Here is a 25,240-nt window from a genome sequence, read left to right as displayed (position 1 = left end):
CCGGAGTCTGAAGGTGTTAGAGCGACATACCTATTCGTGGAGGACCTCATCAAGACCAAACTCCAACCTAAAGGACTATCTACCTTTTTCTCAGTTGAGAGGGCACACAGGGTACCGGGGGGGCGGCCAAAGCTGGGAGCAGCCCCAAGGCCCATCCTAGCGAGACTGTTCAACTTTCGCGACAGGGACGCCATTCTGCAGGCCGCGAGGGTGTCTCCTCCCGTGCAAATACAAAACTCAACACTGGCGTTCTTTCCTGACTATACGGCGGAGGTCGCGCGACGCAGGCGAACATTCCTGGATGTCAAAAGAGAACTAAGGACGAGAGAGATTCCGTATTCAATGATTTTCCCAGCAAGGTTGCGGATAGTGACAGATAACAAGACCCATTTTTTTGACACACCTGAACAAGCCCGCGACTGGCTGGATGGATGGAGGCCAACCTCTCAACACCGCCGATCGAACAGGACGAATGGAAGCCGGAAAGCAGGGAGAGAGGCGGGCTCACAGGCGTCTGGACGAGAAGAGATTGAAACCTCGCCAGTGAGAGCGGAGATGGGCGAGGACCAAGAGACAGACCAGTGATCGCCCGGTGGGTAAAAGACAAGTGCCGGACATGTGAGCTGCCTACCGGACTGCCATTGGACGCTGGGCGAAGGGCCTCCGTGGAGAGTATGAGGGGCCGCCGACTTCGGAGTGTCCCTCACCTCAACGAGCAAGTATTCTGTTTGAGGGATGGGTTAAGCACTCTGCTAAGTTGGGGGGGTGGGCGGTTGTAAGTCCGTGTAGCAAGAGGGCACGGAGGGGGGGAGTTAAGGGGGCGGAAGGTTATTGATGTTTACACCTCGGCAAAAGGGGTAGGGTTTGTTGCAAAGTTGACTCACAACACAAAGGTACGAATTAAAGTAACTAAGACAGCGAGGGCCACGCTACTGAAGAGACCATATGGGTACACACCCACGGCACACGTGGGTGCCTCACTCCAGGATAGTTATGACACAGTGCCTGCAGACTAACACCCCCATTAGCAGTCCTCGAACAAGTCAGGTGACTCCACTGCAGCTAATGTCGTGGAATGTGCGGGGCCTAGGGGACAAGATTAAGAGAGGGCTGGTTATGCAGGGCATTAGAAGGGCGACTCCGGCTCTGGTTCTTCTACAAAAGACACATTTGGTGGGCACTGCGAGCAGGGCGTTAGATAGAAGGGGATACCACATGATAGTACACTCTGAGTTCACCACAGGATCACGTGGGACGGGCATTATGTTGCGTAAGGCGTCCCCGTTCATACTACAAACTACCAAAACGGATGACCAAGGCCGGTTTGCGGCTGCGCATGGACAGTGGGAGGGCAAACCGCTTACCATAGTGTCTGTCTACATACCGCCAGCGGTACATGCCATTGCATTTGCAGATCTGGGTAGGTTCCTCCTGGAACTCCCGGAGGGTGATCTAGTGATAGGAGGTGACTTTAATGCTGTTGCGAATAACGCACGGGATAGATGCCCGGTTAGAACGCATACTCCTGGTCCCTCCAGATTCAGCGATTTCATAGAAGCGCAGGGGCTAGTGGACATCTGGCGCAGCCTGCATCCCACTGAACAACAATACACGTACTACTCTGCTACACATAATTGCTTGTCCCGCATAGACTACTTCCTTACTCTGGGGGACAGCAGACTTACCATAGACGACATACAGATTAAACCCAGAGGAATATCAGATCACTCGCCACTGATTCTCACCCTAGCCAGTCCGGAGAGAACATGTAAAAGAATATATCAGATACGCCCGGGATACCTTAAGGTACCAGCCATAAGGAAAGAGCTGAAAAATGCGACCCAATACTATTTTGCAGAAAACGCGGCATCAGTAGAGTCCCCTACGATACTATGGGAAGCCTATAAATCAGTGTTGAGAGGACAAGCCATGTCGACTATAGCGGGGTATAAAAGCACCCAAAGGAGGGAATTGACTGAGCTAGAATCAGATCTTGCTGCGGCAAATTTAGCACACATGGCGAACCCGACGACGGACACACTACACGCACTTCAACTCTGTCAACAGATACATGACGGGCATCTAAAGCGATGGGCAATAGAAAATATATCGGCAACCGCACATAAAATATATGACATAGGGGACAAGGCAAGTAGACTTTTAGCCTGGTTGGAAAAAAAGGAGGGAGGGGGTAGGAGTATACTTCAGCTGAAGGATGGGGCCAGGATACTGCACACGCGCCCAGCAGCAATATGTGAGACACTGGCAGCACACTTTCAGGAGGTGTATACCCCTGAAATCGAGGTGACAGGGGAGTTGGCAGTGGCAGCGCTCTGCGATGTACCAACACAGACTCTGTCGCAGGAAGCGGTAGTAGAACTTGACGCAGACCTTACGACAGAAGAAGTTCAGGTGGCCATTAACGCGATGAATTCCGGGAAGGCGATGGGCCCCAACGGAATACCGATTGAATGGTACAAGATAATGCCAGAAACTCTGAGCCAACATCTACTGGCCATGTACAGAGAGAGCTTTGACCGAGAGATACTGCCTCCCGATCAGCGACAGGCAACCATAGTGGCGATCCCGAAACCGGGAAAGCCGCCTAATGACTGTGGGTCTTATCGCCCGATTTCGCTCCTCAACGCGGAAGCCAAAATTCTGGCGAAACTGTTAGCCACCAGGTTAATGCCGCACCTCGCACAATTGATCCATCCCGACCAGTCGGGTTTTATGCCACACAGGAGTACGGCATTGAACCTCCGTAGAGTACATGGAGCGGTGGCGCGGGCGTCACAGCTGACGGAACCTGCGACCATCCTCTCTCTGGACGCCAGGATGGCGTTCGATATGGTGGAATGGCAGTGTCTTTTCGCAGTCCTGGCTCACATGGGCTTCGGCCCTAACTTCGTCTCATGGATACGGCTCCTGTACAACAGTCCGGTGGCGCGTGAGACGGCTAATGGTCACATCTCCCGTGAAATACCACTGAATAGGGGAACTAGGCAGGGATGCCCGCTCTCACCTCTACTGTTCGCAATAGTCTTGGAACCACTAGCCACGGTCCTTAGAACCACCCCGTTACTTAAGGGGATACGCTGGGGGGAGAACTGGGAAGATCGAGTCTCCCTCTACGCTGATGATATGCTGATTTACCTGACAGACCCAGAGACGGGTATACCAGAACTATTGGCGCTGTGTGAGAGGCATGGGTATGCGTCCGGATACAAGATCAACTGGGCGAAATCAGTACTCTGTGAACTTAAGGGCCCCTCTCCAACTCTTCCCGGTACCTGCCCATTGACAATAGCAGATGTATCATTCAAATACCTGGGGATACAAATAACACGTAACGCTACAGATTTCTATGAGCGGAACCTGTTGCCACCGCTAAACCGTTTAAGGAGAGACGTCAGGCACTGGAAGAACCTTCCTCTGACACTGCTGGGGAGGGCAGCGCTGTATAAAATGATGGCGCTGCCACGCCTCTTATATGTGCTGGAGAACGCACCGAGTCTGGTGCCACCACGCTATTTCCAGAGGGTGACGGCGGTGGCGACTGGATTGCTGTGGGGAGAACGTCCGGCTCGAATTGCACATCTGAAGCTCAATAGGAGCTGGTACGACGGGGGGATAGCACTGCCCAACATACAACTATATTATTGGGCGGCGCAACTGAAAGTTCTTAACCAATGGATACATGCCCCACAGGACGACCCCGCATACCAAGCAGACAGAGCACAGTTGGGAACGCACAGTTTATTGGCGCCACTATACCACAAAGGACTGATGGCGAAACTACTGGGCCCAACCAAGCACACCGTGGCACTGTGGCATAGGGCGCAGGCGAGACTAAAGTGGGGGGGAGTCATAACAAAACAAACACCTTTGTGGGACACTAAGGCGCTGGGTCAGTTGCAGCACAGCAAAGGATTCACCCAGTGGGACAACATAGGAATTTCCACAGTGGGGGATATGTGGTCAAATGACGGGGTGGTCCCATTTTCGCACCTCCAACAACACTATAACCTGGGTCCCAATGAAACCTACAGATATGTCCAAATTAGGCACGCGCTCATGGCAGCGATACCGGCAGGTACAAATGTCCCAGAGTCCTCCCCGCTGGAGGACCGCCTACTCACAGACTACATACAGACCAGTGCTACCTCCCTCACATACCGTAAACTGTTACATAATATGCCTGATCCCCTAATTAAGCTGCGGGAGACGTGGGTGAGTGATCTGGGGGACATGGATGAGACAGAGTGGAATGCGGCCATGGCCTCTCCGAGGGAAGCGGGCATATCGGCTAGGTTTAGACTAGTGCAGCTTAAAATTCTACACCGAATATACTTCACGAGGACCACACGACATAAGTTGCACAGGGCGGAGCATGCGTACTGTCTTAGGGGTTGTGGAGAGGAGGGTACCTTCTTACATACAATCTGGGAATGTCCTACTATCATGGACTATTGGCGCCAAGTAACGCGAACCATTTCTCAAACTCTAGAAACAACACTACTGCCTGACCCCCGTATATGCATACTGAATGTGTGGGGCCCTAATGACCTGACACGTCAGGGTCAGATATGGGCCATAGTGGGCATCATGGTCGCCAAGCGGGATATAGCACAGAAGTGGGGGGCGGTGGACGCACCAACATTGGCCCAGTGGTGTAGGAATATGGACACACTTATGGTGACTGAAAGGGCGGTATATGAAATGAGAACTAACCCTCGCAAATGGAATAAAGTGTGGCTACCCTGGAACACTTACCGGGGGGACCTGTGTGAACCCCTGTCCGAAGAGGACGTAGAAAGCTCTGAGGATGAGGAGGAGGAAGGGTGAGGAGCACTTATCATGATCCAGTAGCAGTGCGAAACTGACAAGCCGGAAGCTACTGCAATGGCTATGACTGCACGCGAGGAAACACTCATGAGGAGGGGGATAGCATAGGTACGCACGATGGACACAGGTTGAGGAACACACGTAGCTAGGGGAAATAATGTAAGAAACGTACAACACTGTTGAGTCAACTGTTTTGTTATGTTCGGTAAAAAGTAAAAGTAAGAGGAATTTTGAGTTTAATAATGTGAGATAGTGTTGTCTACATGCCGTAATACTCAGACATGCTGCCGAACCGGAGGTTGTCGGCTGAATAGCTGTGTAACATGTATTAAATAATAATGTTTAAGGATAGCATCCGGCCTCAGGGTTGTAGGCGTGATGCTGTGTGATATTGACAATTATCAATAAAACTCTTACGAACCAAAAAAATAATAATAATAATAATTTACATAGAGTCTATATCTCTGGACCCAGACTAGCGCAAATGGGTAAGGCGACAGATGGAAAGTGCAGGAGACTGCATGGTTAAGAAGGCTTGTTTATGCACATTATATGGAAATGTGGAGATATCCAGAAATATTGGAAGAGGGTACATGACTGCATGAGCGAGGTATTAGGAACTGTGATTAGGCCTGAAGCAAAAGGTATGTGACTGTATGATGTCGTGATCAGTAAGGTTTAATAAAAAGAGTTATTAAAAACACAAAATAGTGCAGTTGCACTAATCAGCCCATTCCATTTTATTAATGTTTGTGCCTGCTGCACTCGCAGCAGCTGTGGCAACGCTCCTCCGCCATAACAGAGGAGCTGGCACTGGATACACCTCTACTAAATTGTGACCTTGTATATTACGTTGTCATCAAAGAACCAGAATCACAGCTTGTCAGACACCCACACCATCACCCATAATTCATCTTTCTTGCATATATTACAGAGTGATTTTTGTGAGTTGGCATCCACAAAGGAACCATCTGATCTGGATGAAGGTTCAGAAGAAGACTATGCAGCAGTCACTGATATATTCAGTGATGCAGAATTTAACTCAGGCAAACTGGAGGCCAAACAGTGTAACATCATCTTCTGTTGCTTCTGAACCCGTCTCTTACTGTTCCCTCATCTCATTCTCCCTCTATTCCCTGTCCTTATTTTCCTTCTGTTCCTCTCTACCACCTGCTTTTTAGGGCTCGACCTCTGCCAATGCGCTTGCGGATTGCAGATGTCGAGACATATTGGGGCTTAACGAGAGCTTAACCAAAGGGGCGATTTGATGCTGTGCCCATGAAAAAAGCGCGTGCACGCATAAAAGCCACCAGCCTCCCTCCCACAAGCTTCCCCCAGCATGCACTCTGGCATTTCTCCTCCCCTAATTATTCACTGCCCACGGCCGGCCGGCACATCAAAGGCTGCTGCTCCCCGTGCGTCTCGTCACCCTTACTCTCCCCTATTCTTCCCTTCTTGCCTCTCCCCACCCCCTCCCCCCCACAGCAATGCCGAGGGCTTGTTTTTTTAAGCCCCCACTGCGGCTCTCGGGCACACGGGCAGGGGGAGAGAAACAGATGTTTAGGCTGACACCACTTCACTGCTTTTATAATCATGTTGTTCTTTCTCTGAAATTAGACCGTGGAGTAGCTTGTCGCCCAGACACAATTTTCCCCACTTAAAATTCTTAAGGCTGAGAGGCACACTATTTTGTGTAATAATGCAAGAACTAAGTAATTATTAAAAGCATGGAACATCTTATCAAAAGGGATGCCACGTTCAGCAGCTCCTGCACCAAGGGCTTCGCAGATTGTGAAAGCTAGACTCCTTATAAATCTTAATCTGGGAGTTTTTGTAGGCACATTTATGCTAGACTACTAGCCATGGCTTCTTATTTGAGAGCATGGAGCGTACAAGAGGCCCCCGCTCGTATCTTTGCTCTCGAAGACAAAGATTATTGTTGGCTTGTATTTCTCGTGTTGAAATCTTGATTTTAAAACCCCGTTCTGAAGATGTAACTTGTAACTTGTAAAACCGTGGTTTCTCCATAGTAGATTCTGACGCTTCTGTAGTGCAGAGATCGCATTTTACCAGTGAACAGCTGACCAGCTACTGGAGCAAATGCGGATACCCACATTTCTCAAGGGATTACATTTAGGCAGATGGTGTCCGGAAGCACACAATCGCGGGCGTGCAACCTTTTTAACTCTTTTTGCACATTCTGACTGGCTTTGCATTCATTAAACAAAACTATTCACAGCTGACACTTTGCTTGCAGGGCACACCACACAGCCTTTTGTTTTTTAAAAACATTTTATTGTTGACACTAAGCAGAACAATACCATATTTTAACTTTTCATCATTAGTCTTGTACAGTAAGGCCACTTTTGAATTGAGCATGCACCTTATACTACTTAGCAGCATTCTTCTCCTCATCCATAGGCACAGCCTTTGTATATGACTTCCAATTTCATTTTAGTTATGAGCTATCCATGCTGTGGCAGGAATCCAAAACCAGTTTTAACAATTTGTACTCGCCGCATCTTCATCAGACATAGCTGAAGGGCCCATCTTGGAGGATGATTGCCCCTGACTAAATCCTATAACACTTTTAATATTCTACTCGTAAACAGAGGCAGGTATCACCAACTTGCCTTATCTTCACCAATGGCTGTTTACAGGTTGTTTTGTTAAGAACCCTTTATCACAGGTCATATTTGAGTTACATTTGCTCGTCTTTAAGTGGAAGGTACCCACATCAGCTGCGATCAGAGTGGCATGTCCTTTAAAACAAATACAGGAAGCCATCCCTCTACCAGTTTCAAGAGCAAACCTCTACTGATGATTCCCGTGACCTCCACCTATTTGCATTCCATTTAACGTTCTACTACTCCATCCATCCATCCATCTCACTCCATCCATCCCACTCCATCCATCCATCCACCACCATCCATCCATCCATCCCACTCCATCCATCTATCCCTCTCCATCCATCCATCCCACTCCATCCATCCATCCCCCCACCCATCCATCCATCCATCCATCCCTCCCATCCATCCATCCGTCCCACTCCATCCATCCATCTATCCCACTCCATCCATCCATCCCCCCACTCCATCCATCCCACTCCATCCATCCATCCATCCATCCATCCCATCCGTCCCACTCCATAAATCCATCCATCCCACTCCATCCATCCATCCCCCCACTCATCCATCCATCCCACTCCATCCATCCATCCCACTCATCCATCCATCCATCCCACTCCATCCATCCATCCCCCCACTCCATCCATCCATCCCCCGTACTCCATCCATCCATCCCCCCACTCCATCCATCCATCCCCCCACTCCATCCATCCCCCCACTCCATCCATCCATCCCCCCACTCCATCCATCCGTCCCCCCACTCCATCCCCCCACTCCATCCATCCATCCCCCCACTCCATCCATCCATCCCCCCACTCATCCATCCATCCCCCACTCCATCCATCCATCCCCCCACTCCATCCATCCATCCCCCCACTCCATCCATCCACCCCCACACTCCATCCATCCCACTCCATCCATCCATCCCCCCACTCCATCCATCCATCCCCCCACTCCATCCATCCCCCACTCCATCCATCCATCCCCCCACTCCATCCACCCATCCACCCCCCCCACTCCATCCATCCATCCTCCCACTCCATCCATCCATCCCACTCTATCCATCCCACTCCATCCATCCATCCCCCACTTCATCCATCCAGCCCTCTCACTCCATCCATCCCCCCCACTCCATCCATCCATCCATCCATCCATCCATCCATCCCCCACTCCATCCATCCATCCCCCCCACTCCATCCATCCATCCCCCACTCCATCCATCCATCTCCCGACTCCATCCATCCATTCATCAATCCCCCACTCAATCCATCCATCCATCCCCCCACTCCATCCATCCATCCCCCACTCCATCCCCCCACTACATCCATCCATCCCACTCCATCCATCCATCCCCCACCCCATCCATCCATCCATCCCCCACTCCATCCATCCATCCCCCCACTCCATCATCCATCCAACTCCATCCATCCATCCCCCACTCCATCCATCCATCACACTCCATCCATCCCTCCCACTCCATCCATCCATCCCCCCACTCCATCCATCCATCCCACTCCATCCATCCCCCCACTCCACTCCATCCATCCATCCATCCCCCACTCCATCCATCCATCCCCCACTCCATCCATCCCACTCCATACATCCATCCCCCCACTCCATCCATCCATCCCCCACTCCATCCATCCCACTCCATCCATCCCCCACTCCATCCATCCATCCCCCCTCCATCCATCCATCCCCCACTCCATCCATCCATCCCCCCACTCCATCCATCCATCCCCCCACTTCATCCATCCATCCCACTCCATCCATCCCCCACTCCATCCATCCATCCCCCACTCAATCCATCCATCCATCCCCCCACCCATCCATCCCCCACTCTATCCATCCATCCATCCCCCACTCCATCCATCCATCCATTCATCCATCCCACTCCATCCATCCATCCCCCCAATCCATCCATCCATCCCACTCCATCCATCCATCCATCCCACTCCATCCATCCCCCCACTCCATCCATCCCACTCCATCCATCCATTCCCCCACTCCATCCATCCACCCCACTCCATCCATCCATCTATCCATCCCCCCATTCCATCCATCCATCCCCCCACTCCATCCATCCATCCCCCCCACTCCATCCATCCATCCCCCACTCCATCCATCCATCCCCCCCACTCCATCCATCCCCCACTCCATCCATCCCCCCACTTCATCCACCCCCCCACTCCATCCATCCATCCCCCCACTCCATCCATCCATCCCCGCACTCCATCCATCCATCCCCGCACTCCATCCATCCATCCCCGCACTCCATCCATACCATCCATTCACCCGACTCCATCCATCCCTCCCCGCCCCACACTCCATCCCTCCCCCGCCCCACACTCCATCCCTCCCCGCCCCACACTCCATCCCTCCCCCGCCCCACACTCCATCCCTCCCCCGACCCACACTCCATCCCTCACCCACACTCCATCCCTCGCCCACACTCCATCTCTCGCCACACTCCATCCCTCGCCCTCTTGCCCTGCCTCTATCTCTCACCCTGCCTCTATCTCTCGCCCTCCCTCTATCTATCTTTCGCCCTCCCTCTATCTATCTTTCGCCCTCCCTCTTTTTATCTATCGCCCTCACTATCCATCGCATCACCACAGCATCACTCAAGGGCACCACAAAATCACTATGCGCTACCAGAGCATCACTGAACGCCACAGCATCACTCGTCACCGCCACAACATCATTCAGAGCCACCACAGCATCAATCTGTGCAACCATTCAACAACAACTGATTCAAATATGTTCTCTCAATGTTTCAAACTTTATTACAAATGTCACAAAAAAATGTTAATATTTCACTTCTGTTCTTGTATTTTCATCACAATAAAATACACTAAACATAATCTTCCAAAAAGTTATTTGCAAAAGTTTAAGCTATTGCCATTATAAATGAAATAACTTTTATTTAAGTATTAAATATTGAAAAAAATACAACCCATTGTTATTTTTAATATTAATACATCTAAGTCATGTAAATACAACACATATTGCATTACAAATGCTATAGGTGTCACGTTTGCAAAAGTTAACACTATTGGCATTGTAAATGACAAAGTTATTAATTTCGCTATTTTCAAAACAAAAACATAAATAAAAAATGTGTCATTTACAATACTAATACCTCTAACTTTACTAATTCGAGCCCTATTGCATTGCAAATGCTTGTTTTTACTGGCCTGCCGTGCCCGTACAGACTCATAAGGCCTTCTGAGCAACTTATCACCTCTGTACAGTGAGTGAGGTTTGTATATGTTGTGAGGGAGTGTAATGTTCTTGCTTCCTCCTGCCTGCCAATTCTTTTTCTACATGCAGTGATGTAATTTCCCTGTGTGTGGGAGAGGCTGTGCGGGCATGAAAAGGCAGGCACAGGAACGTGAGAAACATAGAGGCGGGCAAGGCTCTAAACGATCAAGCCAGTCTTATGGCTCTCGGTCAGCTCAAGGCCATATTGGAACCTTAAACCAAAAATAAGCTGACCTCCATGTGGCTTTGGTAGACTGCCCTTTTACCTCAACCACTAAACCAATCTAACCCCCTTGCAGTAGAGGAGGCTCTACCCCATATTCCTTTAGCAGATGGGCTTAAAATGAACATCCCTGTAGAGTGCTGTGGAAGTGCTTGGAGTGGAATGTTATGCTATTTATTTTTCCCTGAGCCCTTTTTCAACATTGTTCAGGATCTATATGGCCAGCACATCTGAAATACCACCCACTACTCAGGAGGTAATGCAAAAAAATCCAAAGTATGTAGGCTCCATGTTAAAGTATGTTGGCAGCTGAGCTCGCCACTTCAATTTGTCATTCGAATTCTATGGACTTTTCCAGACCTTTCTTTTGTTAATGTGTGTAATTGCTTTCACTGAAGGCATTGAGTCTCTTGCTCAATCTCCACTGTTCTTCTTGACCAAACTGCATAATCCTAGGCAATTGCCTTATTTCGCTATGCTTCCCTTTCCTTAATCACATTTGGGAGCACCGGACATTTTTGGGTTCATAATATGTGCTATGCAAAAACTTCTCATGTAGTAGCCATTTTAATCGATACAATATTGCCCCATTCCACTTATAAGTAGGTCATGTAGAGGGTATGCATGACATTTGTTTTGCCCAGCATTCCATAACATGATAAATGCACCTCGGTGGTCATCACGCATGACATAGAAATACAGAACCAAAACAAAGAAATCCTTTCAACCACACACCCTAGATGTTGTAGTGTACTACTCATTTGGGTTAGCACTTCAAAACCTTGTATAGGGGTAGTAAGCACTATATAAAGGCTGCAATACAACACTAGTTGATAACTGGCATCATCGTCAAGGCAGTGGGGAGCGGAGACAAGAATGTTTCAATGTTCATGTTTAGCCACTATCTTTTCTAATAAAGGCCACCCAATGCAGTGATACAATCTAATGTACTAGAGTGTAACACTGCTGCTGTATGTTACAAAAAAACTCTGATGAATCGTTATCATATTTGGCTTGTGTCTAGCTCGGCTTATAGAGCCGATTTACACCCTTGGCTTGGGCCTACTTTAGCTCTTAATTTGCTGGTTTGCCAACCTCTTGGCAAGCAGTGAGCAGACTGAAGTGAAGACACGCCACGTGAGAGCTCCGACCTTTGACTATGTACATGTATTTACTATTGTACTATTGTATTATCGTGTAGCGCCACACTGTTTTCTGTAAAAGAACTAAATATGCAAAGTTGATATCTGCCACGTTGCATGGAATAATTAAATACCACCAAAAAACCCATGTGGCTTTATTCATGATGTCGAATACATGTAATCCACACTCAATAACATAACCCCCCCCTTCTTGCTACTGAAGCTACGTGCCAACACAGACTATTTAGGAAATATACTTAAAAGGTGGAAAAGCTTTATTTTAGCATTCCTATGCTTCAAAAATGATCCACTTCAACGCAATTTCATCAGAAAATTAAATTCCGGGTTTTAAATCTCCCGCAGTGGTTGCCAAATGTTTTCCCTTTCTATTTCCGCACAGATGTTATTCGTAACCATGGGTACAGCGCTTCGTTGTTGCTAGGGGTTACACCCCACCACGCCTTAAGCGTTTTCGTATGTGATTAATGTCAGCTCTATCTCTTCCTGGTTCAGATGCCTTCGCATGACGTGTTTTCCTCCGCGGTCAATGACACTGGCGGCGGCGCGCGCATTCCGTAATCCGGATCTCTGCAACATGGCGGGTGCAGTTGGGAAAGCTGCAGCCGCCGCACTGTCTAAGGCAGAGTACCTGAAGCGGTATCTTGAAGGTGGCGCGGAAGGGGCAGAGGACGGGAAGAAGCGGCGAAAGAAACCAAGACGTGTGCCTGGGCTGAGCAAGCCCGGCGGCGGGCGAGGGTGAGTGCACATGCGCCGGGGTTACTGAGCATGCTCTGAACAGCACCGGGCGATTTGCGCATGCCTCGATGCCATTGCTATGTAATAATAGTAGTAATCTAATGTTTACCTTTACTTCGCTTCTCGAAAAAGCAGCGTCACAAACCTGTACAGTGTGATCCACGCTTCTCTCCAGAACTCAGACGTTTTCCAGTCCCATAAGTCTGAGAACAATACTGTTCACTTTTTCTCTTTGCGTTTTGTATTCTTAGTGCTGATATTTTGGCATTGTAAACAACACTACAATTGCCAGAATACAAACGCAAGCCTTAGCAATGGAATAGGTCTGCGAGAGTTAGCGCTATTGGCTTTGTAAATGGTAATGTCTTTTACTCCTCTGTTATTTTGTTTGGAGTGTTGTGGATGTATGTGGCGTAGATTGGAGCGGAATTATGTGGGTTGGATTGGAATTGTTATTTGTGGAATTGTCGGGTGGTATTGTGTGTAGTGTATTTGTGTAGTGGAATTATGGGGCATGGTGAATAGGTAGGGGTGAGAGCTGCAGAGAATAGATAGGAAGATGGATAGGTAGTTTGTGCACGAAGTGGTGAATGAACACCAGAAAGAAGGAAAGAAGTGGGCAGCAGGCCACAGACATAAGGAGGGAGCATTTGTGTATGCAGAAGACCCCTGAGGAAGAGGAGGAGAAGTGCATGGGTTTAAGGGACTGAAACCTTGAAAAGGCTCCCGAAAGATATTGTGCTGAAAGACCTGAAGTAAAACACATGAGAGAGCCGGGAAGAGTGCAAGAGAGAGGGGTGAGAGATGGTACAAGAGAAAGCGAGCAGCAGGGATGAGTGGCAGGAGCTCCCAGGGAGGGGGAGGTGAGAGGTGGACTAGTGCACAGCGTGAGGAGGTACCAGAAGGTAGCATGTGGGAGCAGGTATTTTAGAGAGGTGATGGAGAGTGTGAGGGATGGATGAGAGGGGGCAGAGGGATTGCAAGATTACAGAGTTGGTGGAGGTGAGAGGGAGAGATGGGTTGTATTGGAATTGTTTGTTGCGGAGTTGTGTAGTGGAAATATGTGTCATGGTGTGCTGTAGAATTATGTAGATATAAATTAAATGGTTTTAAGTGAAATAGATTGTTGTTGTGCAAAGGGTGTTGAGGTGGTGCTACACTGGTGCTGAGTGTTACTGAGGTGGGGGGGTGTTTATTAATTTGGTGCTGAGTGATTCTGAGGTAGTGCTAAATGATGCTATGGTAGTGCTCAGGTGGTGCTGCATTGGTGGTGAGGTGATGCTGCACTGGGCGGTGTTGCACTAATGCTGAAGTGGTGTGGAGTTGCTGCTGAGGTGGTGCTGTGTTGATGCTGAGGTGGTGCTGTGTTGATGCTGAGGTGGTGCTGTGTTGATGCTGAGGTGGTGCTGCGCTGGGGCAGAGGTGGGGCTGTGCTGATGCTATGTTGGTGCTGCGCAGGTGGTGCACTGATGTAGAAGTGGTGCTGTGCTGTGCAGATGTGGTGCTGCTGTGGGGGTGTGCAGTGATGCTGAGGAGATGCTTCACTGGTGCTGAGTGATGCTCTGGTGCAGCTGAGAGATGCTGTGGTAGTGCGGTGGTGCTGAGTGAAGGTGAGGTGATGATTTTAGTGTGAGGAGTTGGAAGGTCCAGCTGGATTCATTCTTGCCTTAGAGAATACGAATAACTAGGCACAGGCCATAAGTTTTGCATTTCAGGGTGGTGGTGGTTTAGTGAATTACTCTTTCATTTAAAACAAGGTTGACTCCAGCCTGGTTGGTTCACCATATGTGCTATGAGTGAGGCCCCTTTTACTCCGGTGCCCTTGCTGGAAGTGATACATTCCCCCCCAGGGTCCCTTCTCTTCTTTGGGCACCACCTTGATTATCGAGAAGGGGAATGCCTCCTTGCCAATGGAGTAACGTTAATTTGTAGCCCTCCTATCGTCACCCTGAATGCTACCTGTGGCAGCAGCAAATTGTACATTGTTATAGGGGGAACAAAAACTTTTCCAAACACCGAATTCCAATTTTCCTTACAAAAACATATTTGTTGCAATTTTATTTGCCATTTTTCAAGTGTGTACTTTTTTGACAGGTTTGACAAAACGTACATTGTCGATGTTTAGAAAATTAGAGTTGTTTGCTCGCTTATGCGCCTTAGTCAAAGACTATGCATTTTTCTTATACTGGGTAGTTTGTCATAAAGGAATTATTCACAAGAGGTGTGCTTGTTGGCAAAACAGTGCATGTGTGTGTGTTCACATTTAGTTTATACCTTTGTAGTAGAAATCCTCGACTCCAAGAAATAAAACGTGCTTGAAATCAAAATGTCCAAACAACAACAAGAGAGAAAGGGTTCGAGTAGACACTCCTATACCCCGTAACTCATTTCATTAAACAACTAAGGAGTGACTTACAAATAGATTAATATGACCGAGCCAAATTCTAGCTACATAGAAATCATAACACCCCCATCAACCAACGGTGCCCTCTTCGTGAAAAAAGGAAATTCTTGTGTAAAAGGACCCTCACTCACCACTAGTTGGTGACATGCTTCATCATTGGGTCACCGCTGGGGTGGCCGAATGCCTCCCCAGCGTGCTACAACGCCTGAGTTACAGCGGAGCTGGATGTGTTGAGTGCAACAGTGCTCAAAGTGAGTTGTGATTTTAACTGTGAGTGCAAGTTAAAAAATACAGGGTTAGACCCAAAAAAACTTTAATGTAGATCAGCCCGTATTATTAAAAACAGTGAAAGCGGACCAACAAGGTTCTAATTTAGGAAAACCTGTGTCCTAATAGTTAACGGTCAACATGTTTCTGCTGTTCTGTATGCGTTTTCGCTCAGCATTCGTCAGGACCTAAAAAGTGATAAATAAGGCCACCGGTGGTATGTGCTCGCTAAGGCACACCCTCCCGTGAGGCTCTGTATGTGAAAAAGTTAGAACGATATTATGTTGAACTCACGGTTATTATCCGTGGTGGCTCACTGAGTTCACAGGAGCGAAAAAACGTAACGACCGGGAGTTAAATACCCCATGGGAAATGACGGCGCGGGAAACCTTCACGCGATGTCAGCTTTAGATCACCGCGACTCGCCGCCTGGCACCTACACTCTCGGCTGCCGTCACCTTCTCTTGAGCTGTACAGGCAACAGTCATAGGGATTATGTGCCTTGTAACAAAAAGCTGGTTATACCACAGAGGTGAGCTTGTGACCAATAGAGCTTGAGTTATAGTGACAGACGTGCTTTGCCGCCTGAAGCTATGAAGAAACATTGCTCTGTCTGCTACCTTTCCTAGGTATTTTGGTCTCTTATGTTCGTTGGATAAAACCCATCAGGTTTTCTTAGTGTTTGGCAAACTCATTTGGCTACATCTTGACCTTGTTTCTTATGAAATATATTAAATAAATGAGTACTCAACTTCATTATACAATTTGCACTGAAACCTGAAACTCCCAAAAGGTGGAAACATGTTCCTGTGTTTTCTTTGTCTTTTTTTTATAGACACGGGTACTTTTCATCATAACAAGCATTTGCAATGCAATAGGTCTCGCATTAGGAAAGTTTGAGCTATTGGTATTGTAAATGACAAATTTTTTATTTATGTGTTGGTTTTGAAAATAGCGTAATTAATAGCTTTGTCATTTACAATGCCAATAGTTATAACTTTCACAAATGTGACACCTTTAGCATTTGTAATGCAATATGTGTTGTATTTACGTGACTTAGATGTATTGATATTACAAATAACAATGGCTTTTAAAAAAAAAAAAAATTAATACTTAAATAAAAGTTATTGTAATTTATAATGGCAATAGCTTAAACTTTTGTAAATAACTTTTGTGAAGATTATGTTCAGTGTATTTTATTGTGACGAAAATCCAAGTACAGAAGTGAAATATTAACATCTTTTTGTGACATTTGTAATAAAGCTTGAAACATTGAGAGAACATATTTGAACCAGTTGTTTTTGAAAGGTTGCACAGATTGATGCTGCGGTACCCCTGAGTGATGTTGCGGTACCCCTGAGTGATGTTGCGGTACCCCTGAGTGATGTTGTGGTGCCCCTGAGTGATGTTGTGGTGCCCCTGAGTGATGTTGCGGTGCCCCTGAGTGATGTTGCGGTGCCCCTGAGTGATGTTGATATTTATTATTATTAGGGAGTTTTATAAAGCGCCTGGTTTACGCCCAAGGCGTGTCCCCGCGCTGTGGTAAGTAGGGTGGCCGTGTAACAACCCAAACAGTATTTAGCGTCTGAACAGATGGGTCTTAAGTTTTCGCCTAAACAGGGTTTCTGAAAACTCCATGCGTAGTTCTATCGGCAGATCATTCCACCGCTTCGCGGCCAGGTATCTGAATGATCTACCCCCCATGCGCGTTTTCTTTATTTTAGGGATTTTCAGAAGACCTGTACATGACGATCGCAAGCTCCTGGTGGGCTCATACCAGGTGACCAGACTTTGTAGTGGGACAGGGGCTTTTCCTCTCAGAATACGGTGGCATGTGGCCAAAGCCCTGAATTCCACCCTGCTTCTAACCGGAAGCCAGTGCAACTCCTGGAGCGCTGCCCTGGAGGGAGATCTTCTAGGAAGCCTCAAAACAAGGCGAGCGGTAGCATTCTGCAACACCTGGAGGCGGTTTAAAACCTTTTCCGTTGCCCCCAGATACAACAGATTGCTGTAATCCATGCGAGATGTAACTAACGCATGCACCAGCGTCCGGCGAGCAGTAATGGGTAGGAAATCTAAGATCTTCCTCATGGTTTTTAAAATGCCGAAGCATGTTCCCACCACTCGACTGACCTGGGAGTCAAAAGCAAGATCATCATCTAGCCACACACCCAGGTTCTTTGCTTCGTGACATGGAACAGGTACCTCTCCCAGGCAGGGTGGCCACCATGCTGACGACCAGACAGGTGGACCCCCCCCACCACGAGCACCTCGGTCTTGCTGCCATTGAGTTTTAGGCAGTTGGCGGACATCCAGGCTGCCAGTTCTTGCATGCAAGCTCTGAACTTGTCTGCCATTAGACCAGGTGCGCGTGAGAGGGATACCACCAGCTGAGTGTCGTCAGCATAGGACACAAGACGTAGTCCGTGGCCTTCAACAATGGTCGCCAGCGGGGAGACATAAAGATTGAACAGGGTAGGGCTCAGGGACGAGCCCTGTGGCACGCCCTGGCCCAACCCGATCTCCCTGGAGTAACACTCTCCCTGGCGAACTTGGAAACACCTGCCTGTCAAGAAGGACCGGATCCATCTAAGCGCAGTTCCTGATACCCCTCCCTCATTCAGACACTGTAGCAAGGTGGAGTGAGCTACAGTGTCGAATGCTGCGCTTAGGTCCAAGAGGATCAGGGCCATAGTTTGGCCCTCATCCACTCCCTGCCGCAGAGCCTCTACTGCCATGAGCAATGCTGACTCCGTCGAATGTCGGGGACGGAAGCCAAATTGAGAGTCATGGAGTAGAGAAGCTTCCTCAACAAAACCCATCAGCTGGAGATTTACAATTTTTTCGGCAATCTTCGCCATGTATGGCAGAAGGGAGATAGGGCGAAGATTGTCTAGCCTATCATAGCTAACATTGGGCTTCTTTTGAAGGGGGAGAACCACCGCTCGTTTCCAGGCATCCGGGACAGTGTGAGTCTCGAACGAGAGGTCCATAAGCCGGCGGATATGAGGCTCCAAGACATGCAGACTACCCATCAGGCGTCCAGGAGTAGTGGGATCACGGGGGGAGCCTGATTTAATTGACCCACAGATCTGAACGAGTTTTTCAGTGGGTGGGGTTACGAATGTCGCTAGCACTCGTCGTTCACCTCTTGCCTTGGGTACCTCTACCACCTCAGGGTCCATGTCAGCCCTACTGGGGAAGGTTGAGTATATAGTGGCGACTTTATTGGCAAAGAACTCCGCTACTCGGTTGCAATGGTCAACTGTGCAGAGTTCCTCTGGGACTGCTGCAGGCTTTCCCACTGAGAGGGATTTGTATATTAAAAACAATTCTTTTGAGGAATTTTCTGCTTCCCCAATCCTGGTGCCATAATAGATTTTTTTGGCCTTTTTGATTAGTCCATGGTAATTTCGCCTACTAGAAACATAGTCCAATCTGGCCTGTGTGGCAAAATCTACTCTCCAGCGCCTTTCTGCCCGCTTGCACTTAGATTTGGCCATCCGGACTTCTTCATTAAACCAAGGTGCATTTTTCAGTGTGCGTCCCCCTATTTTAGTCTGGGCAAGCGGGGCTACTTGGTCCAAGGCGACTAAAATGCGTTGGTCTAAACTAATGTTAACAGTTTCCACATCCGTTCCCCCTAATTCATCCCCCACCATAAGAGCTTCATTAAACCTGGCCAGTGAAAAATTGGCCCATCTCCGTCCAGGACGGTGAAGTGCTACCTTTTCTAAAACTTTAGCTCCCGGAATAGAGATCAAGCAGGGCACCAAGTGGTGATCAGACCATGGGATGGATACAGGGGCTAGAGCTTCCACTTGCCCCCAGTTGGCGAAAATAGGGTCCAGCAAGTGGCCCCGTTGATGGGTAGGGGATTCACCTACCAGCTCGAGCTGAAGGGCCCTCAGCTCCTTGCGAAGGTCCCCTGCCCCCTTATCAGTGGGATCATCCAAGTGTATATTGAGGTCACCCAGCAACAAAAACTTATCTGTACGTAAGGCTGCCTCTGTAGCACTTTCGATCAGACTTTCTGTAAATCTGGTTGAAGGGCCCGGTGGCCTATATATCAGGAGGCCCTTAACAGTGTATCCCCCGTTGACTTGGATGGAGAATGCGCCCGCCTCACTATCTGTAATTTCAATCTGCTCCAGAAGGCAACATAAGCCCTCCCTTACAACAATGGCTATTCCCCCACCTCTGCCTTTGGGTCTATCTAGCCGTACTAGGGTATAGCCCTCCGGAATGGCTTCCAGGACCTCTGGGGCGGAGTCACAGTCTAGCCATGTCTCGGTGAGAAAGACTAGATCCCATTGTTGCTCTCTAAGGAGATCTCTAAGGAGATCAAAGATATGTTGCGGTGCCCCTGAGTGATGCTGTGGTGATGTGATAGATAGATGGAGTAAGTGTGATAGAGGGAGGGCGATAGATAGATAGATAGATAGAGGGAGGGCGATAGCTAGATAGAGGGAGGGCGATAGCTAGATAGAGGGAGGGCGATAGATAGATAGAGGGAGGGCGATAGATAGAGGGAGGGCGATAGATAGAGGGAGGGCGATAGATAGAGGGAGGGCGATAGATAGAGGGGAGGCGATAGATAGAGGGAAGGCGATAGATAGAGGGAAGGCGATAGATAGAGGGAAGGCAATAGATAGTTAGAGGGAGGCCGATAGATAGATAGAGTGAGGCCGATAGATTGAGGGCGATAGATAGATAGATAGATAGAGTGAGGGCGATAGAGTGAGGGCAATAGAGTGAGGGCGATAGATCGATATATGGTTGTGTGTGTGGTTGTGTGTTTGGGATTGTGTGTGTTGTGTTTGGGGTTCTGTGGTTTGTGTGCGTGTGTGTGTGTGGGGGGGGGTTGTGTGTGGGGTTGTGTGTGTGTGGGGTTGTGTGTGTGGGGTGGTTGTGTGTGTGTGTGGGGTTGTGTGTGTGTGTGGGGTTGGCGCCTAGTGCTCCCCCTCCCATCTAGGAGATGCCAGCAATACACATATGTTGCAGAAAGCTACCTCTCCTCCATCTTCTATTTAGGTCCAGGTTGTGGGCTTTCAAAATGGAACATGCAGGCCTGTATCACTCATGCACAACAGACTATCACGTTTAGCACACATGCACATGTACAATGCATGGCATGTCGCTTTCAGGATTCTGGGATCATCATGAGCAGTGGAACTTTATATGAACGGGTCTGGAAGTGCACATTCATGTCTCTAAGAAAAAAGCCTGCCACTATAATTCACCAACCATGATCCTCTGCCACCACCGCGTTCCAGGCATGAAACCCACATTAAGGTTGGCAGTCTCGTGAGTCACTGTGAGAGTGTGATTGGTGCATCTCTCCTGGTTCAGGAATAGGTCCAGAACTTAACATTGTCAAAAGATCAGGGCTAGGTCAACACACGCACACATGATACTAGTATGTGGCATGACCAAAAATGTTTTTTAAAAAACAGGATCGCAGGTTTGCAGTTTGGGCTTACAGACCAGGCGACACAATTGCACCTCACGCAGGGTACATTCGTGTCCCAGCACATGTGAACACTATTTTCTCTAAGGTTAGTGCAGATACGATGCATTCTATTCCCTATTGAGCGTGGTGGCAACTTTAATGCCAGAGCATGACTGCATCTCTGTAGTATGTGTGCATGAAAAACTGTAGCAGCAGCGAGCGTTCCACCCACTGGGCCACTTGCCTGCCTCTAGAGGCTGCCACCAGTCCCGCTTTCATGAAACCATCTCCTTTAGTCACCGACCCTGGAGAACAGCACTCACTTAAGCAAATACCAGACCTCCCCAGCAGAATCATGTTTCACAAATGGTTTGTTGACCTTTGACCAAGCCCCTCGGCTGTCGCTGGCCCCTTCCAGTGCACGCCCTGCTCCGCCTTATCGGGTGACTACAGCCCTAGAATGCCGCTCAGTTTCCTGCGTGGCTGCAGCTCGGGCTCCCTGATGCCCAGGAGGGCACAGACCAGGTTACCATGGCAAGCCAAGCAGTGCTTTGTATTGGTACTTCGCCTGTCGATTAATCGTGTGATGTACATGGTGTGCTTCATGAGTCACAGCACGTGTACTCTGGCGCCCGCCACATTCACACACCCAGAACATGAAATGAGGGCCTGGCGAAGACCAGGGATGGGGAGAGAGGCGATGAGGTAGAGCGAGGATGCGAGGGACAGAAGCACGAAAGGAGAGAGAGAGAAATAAAAGAGTGTCAGAAACCGAGAAGGAAAGGAGAAGGAAAGCAATGAACAGTAGATGGTAGGAAAATCGGGATAGTGGGAAAAAGGGAAAAAGACAGAGGAGAGCAGAGGCACTGAGGGTAGAATGGACCATGCTGGACAGAAAGGAAGAAGGAGGTGGTACTTACATGACAGGAGAAGAGCAGACAAACAATAGGAGAAGGAACTCTGAGAGGGACAGTAGAACGGCGACAGTGGGGAAGATGCAGAGAGTAAAGAAGAGAAAGGGAGCGGGAAGCAGTGACAGATGAGAGGAAGCGAGGGCAGTTAGAGGAGAGAAAAGTAAGTGGTGAGATGAAGTAGAAAAGGCAGGTGAGCTAGAAAGGGAGGTTCCTTCAAAGACGGGCGAGGCAGTGGAGGAGTGGGAGATACGGGAGAGCAGAGTGGAGAGAGACATTGCTTGGAGTAGAAACCGTGTGCCCTGTGAGAGCAGGGTATGCTGCGGGGAGAGGGGAGTGGATGTGTTCTGGCAGAGATGTGTGTGGATCTCACCAATCAAAGGCTGGCGGGAGCAGCAAGGTAGATGCTTATTAGGATGGCGCGTGAGAGAGAAAACGTGCTGCCATTAAAAACAAGCGATGCGCGCTCTGTGCTGGGGGAGGGGGGCCATTAAAGGAAGGGTGCGGAGAGGAGCCTGTGAGACCTCGCGCTGAAAGTTCAAAGAAAAGCAGAGATCAAAGGAAGGGTGGGAGGAACATTGGTGAGCGAGCATATGGGGGTGAGGGGGTGTGCAGCCTGGTGAGCTGAATGCGTGTGGCAGCAGAGGCGGAGCGCGGCACACGTGTATGAAGTGTCAGGTGGCAAATGGAAGCTATGCACAATGTGCGTGGTTGTGCTCACATGCACTGCACCCAATCCGCATTTAAGGAGCACTTTTCAAAGCCCTTACTTTATATCTCGCCAAGCATTGCTAACGCAATAGCTATAGCGAGCCCTAAAAAGGATGGACAACAAGACAGGTGTTTGATTGTAAACCGTCCAAACTTATTTTGCCAGTTAAACCCGGAAGATTTTCAGGAAATTATTGACCTCTTATCTTGAGCACTGAAAACATGGGTTGAACAGTGGCACTTGTTAAAATGATAAACCTTTTATAAACTTTGGCTTATCCAGAACTTAGCACAAATAAGGGGAGCCACCGGTGAACAAGCTTGAACCTGCCCCCGCCTTCCTGGTTTGGTCATGAGGGGACCGATCGCTTCCACATTGATGCAGCAGTATATATATATATATATATATATATATATATATATATATATATATATATATATATATATATATATATATATATATATATATATATATATATATATATATATATATATATATATATATATATTCCACACAATGTTACCAATGTTAAAACTCCTCACATCCACGATGAGTCAAAAACAAAGGAGCCGCGGCCACAAGTATTATAGTGCTAGTTTATTCAGGCACGATGTCCTACGCGTTTCGGAGTTGCAGTCACTCCTTCATCATGAAGGAGTGACTGCAACTCCGAAACGCGGAGGTATATATATAGGTTTCACACATGTTATAGTTAGCTGGACATTTCACTCATACAAAACCATTGAAATTCCCCCGTTATAGTTAGTTCAGCTAACTATAACTCACGCGCCCGCAATCCACTGCTGATGACATCACATATTACATCACTCATAACGTGGTCAGTGACATTACTCATGACATCTCAAATGACATCACTGATGACATCACTGATGACATAATCCAGTGAATGAATGTCTTTCTGAAACATTTATATTTTTTATATATTTATAACTAAAGGTTGAAGAATAAATGGGTAAATAAGTGTCTAAATGGATTTTGTTTTGTAAAATTGATTGTATAACTGACTTATTTTATTAAGTGTATCTTAGTGAATACATGTATTAGCGAGTAATGTTTAAATATCTCTATCAGTGTCTCACTTTGTGTATAACTGGCTGCATGGGTTGGTGAGTAGCTACATGAGTGTGTATATGGATTATTAGTTGGTTTTTTGACTATCAGTATGACTGTCTGTATGGTTCGCTGTGGGATATTACTTAGTGCATAGATGCATGAATAAGTGATTCACTGTTTGTGTTTTGAAGACAGCATGTGTGCAGGACTGTATGGGTGGATGAGTGTGTGTATGGGTGTGTTAGTAAGTGAATGACTGTCTCAATAGTGTCTTTATGAGTAAGTACATATGTTTTAAACTAGTATATGTGAGCATTGATGTATTTAAGTGAGTATATATGAGAGAAAGATTGGAAGAGTTGCTGTATAAATAACTATGTGTTTCTATAAGTGATTGTTTAAGAGAGTAAGTATGTGTAGGTTTCTGTAGAAGTAAGTGTAGTGGTGTATGTATAGCTGTATATGCAAGTAAATGGATGTTTGATAGTTTTTTTTTGCATGTGTGAGTAATCCTATTGATGGCTATTAATGTGTATTAATGTCACTGACCATGTCATGAATGATCTAATATGTGACATCATCAGCAGTGGATTGCGGGTGCGCGAAATATAGTTAGTACAACTAACTATATAGGAGCAATTTCATTGGTTTTTAAAATGCTAATTCCTAACTATAAGAGGCCAAAAACCTATGGTTTTTTCAGTGAATATATATATATATACATACACAGCACAAAACTCCGACCACTTCCAACACGCGCTGACGAAGAAGGAGACTCAGACCACCACAGCTCTTCAGGCGAAGTTCTTTTTATTCAAAACACAGCCTGCAACGACCCGTTTCGGGCTCTCAAAAGCCCTTGATCACATTCAGCTTGTAGCAGCGCCATTTAACTTTTTTTATATGCGTGTTTCGTGTACACCCCTCGCACTCATTCCGATCACATAATCCTAGGCATAGACAAAAGACTTCTTTTCCTGATTTGTTAGGCAAGTGGTTTTTGCCGTTATAATGCATGTTCAATTAGTTACTAAAAACATCAGTGCATATTTAACAAAACGGAAACAACGTAAATATATGAAAATAAATAAATAAACAATTTTCAATATTGTGTTGCTATACTTGGATAAATCCATCATAATAGTCTTTTTTTGGAGTCCATTGTGCCTGCATGTAATTTATATACCAACATATGCTTTAAATTGCACATTTTCTTTTGGGATACATCCAAGTTATAATACAGAATAAAGTGCCTCAGTGCCAACAATCTTATTAGTGCCAATACCAATATAAAGTGCAATTCAAATTTGTGCAAAAAACGCAAAATCATTTTAAAGTGTTAGGTGCAATAATAAATACTTTAAGACCAGAGTGAATACAATTATATCAAAATAGCAAACATGCAGTACATCTCATCAACAGTAAAATTCTCCAGCCGGAGATGATACTATTAAAAATGTTAAAAAATGGTTAAAAAATAGTTTGCTAAAATCATCAACAATATAAACAACTGGTCATAGAAAAATATATTACAAATGGGAAAAATTCATTATTTATAAG

The 25,240-nt window shown here is 47.3% G+C and overlaps 1 protein-coding gene across 1 annotated transcript in view; it reads left to right on the top strand.

Moving 5' to 3' along the window:
* The first annotated feature begins 12,491 nt into the window (after positions 1-12,491).
* BUD13 (BUD13 spliceosome associated protein) overlaps positions 12,492-25,240 on the top strand; it is a 180,274-nt gene continuing 167,525 nt past the window's right edge. Inside the window, exon 1 of the mRNA XM_078681868.1 lies at positions 12,492-12,860. Within this exon, the coding sequence (XP_078537994.1) occupies positions 12,628-12,860 (233 nt within the window). The 5' untranslated portion in view covers positions 12,492-12,627. The remainder of the gene's footprint in view (positions 12,861-25,240) is intronic.

Source organism: Lissotriton helveticus, chromosome 3_1 (assembly GCF_964261635.1).
Source record: "Lissotriton helveticus chromosome 3_1, aLisHel1.1, whole genome shotgun sequence".
NCBI lineage: Eukaryota > Metazoa > Chordata > Amphibia > Caudata > Salamandridae > Lissotriton > Lissotriton helveticus.
This window is presented reverse-complemented; position numbering and strand designations above follow the sequence as displayed.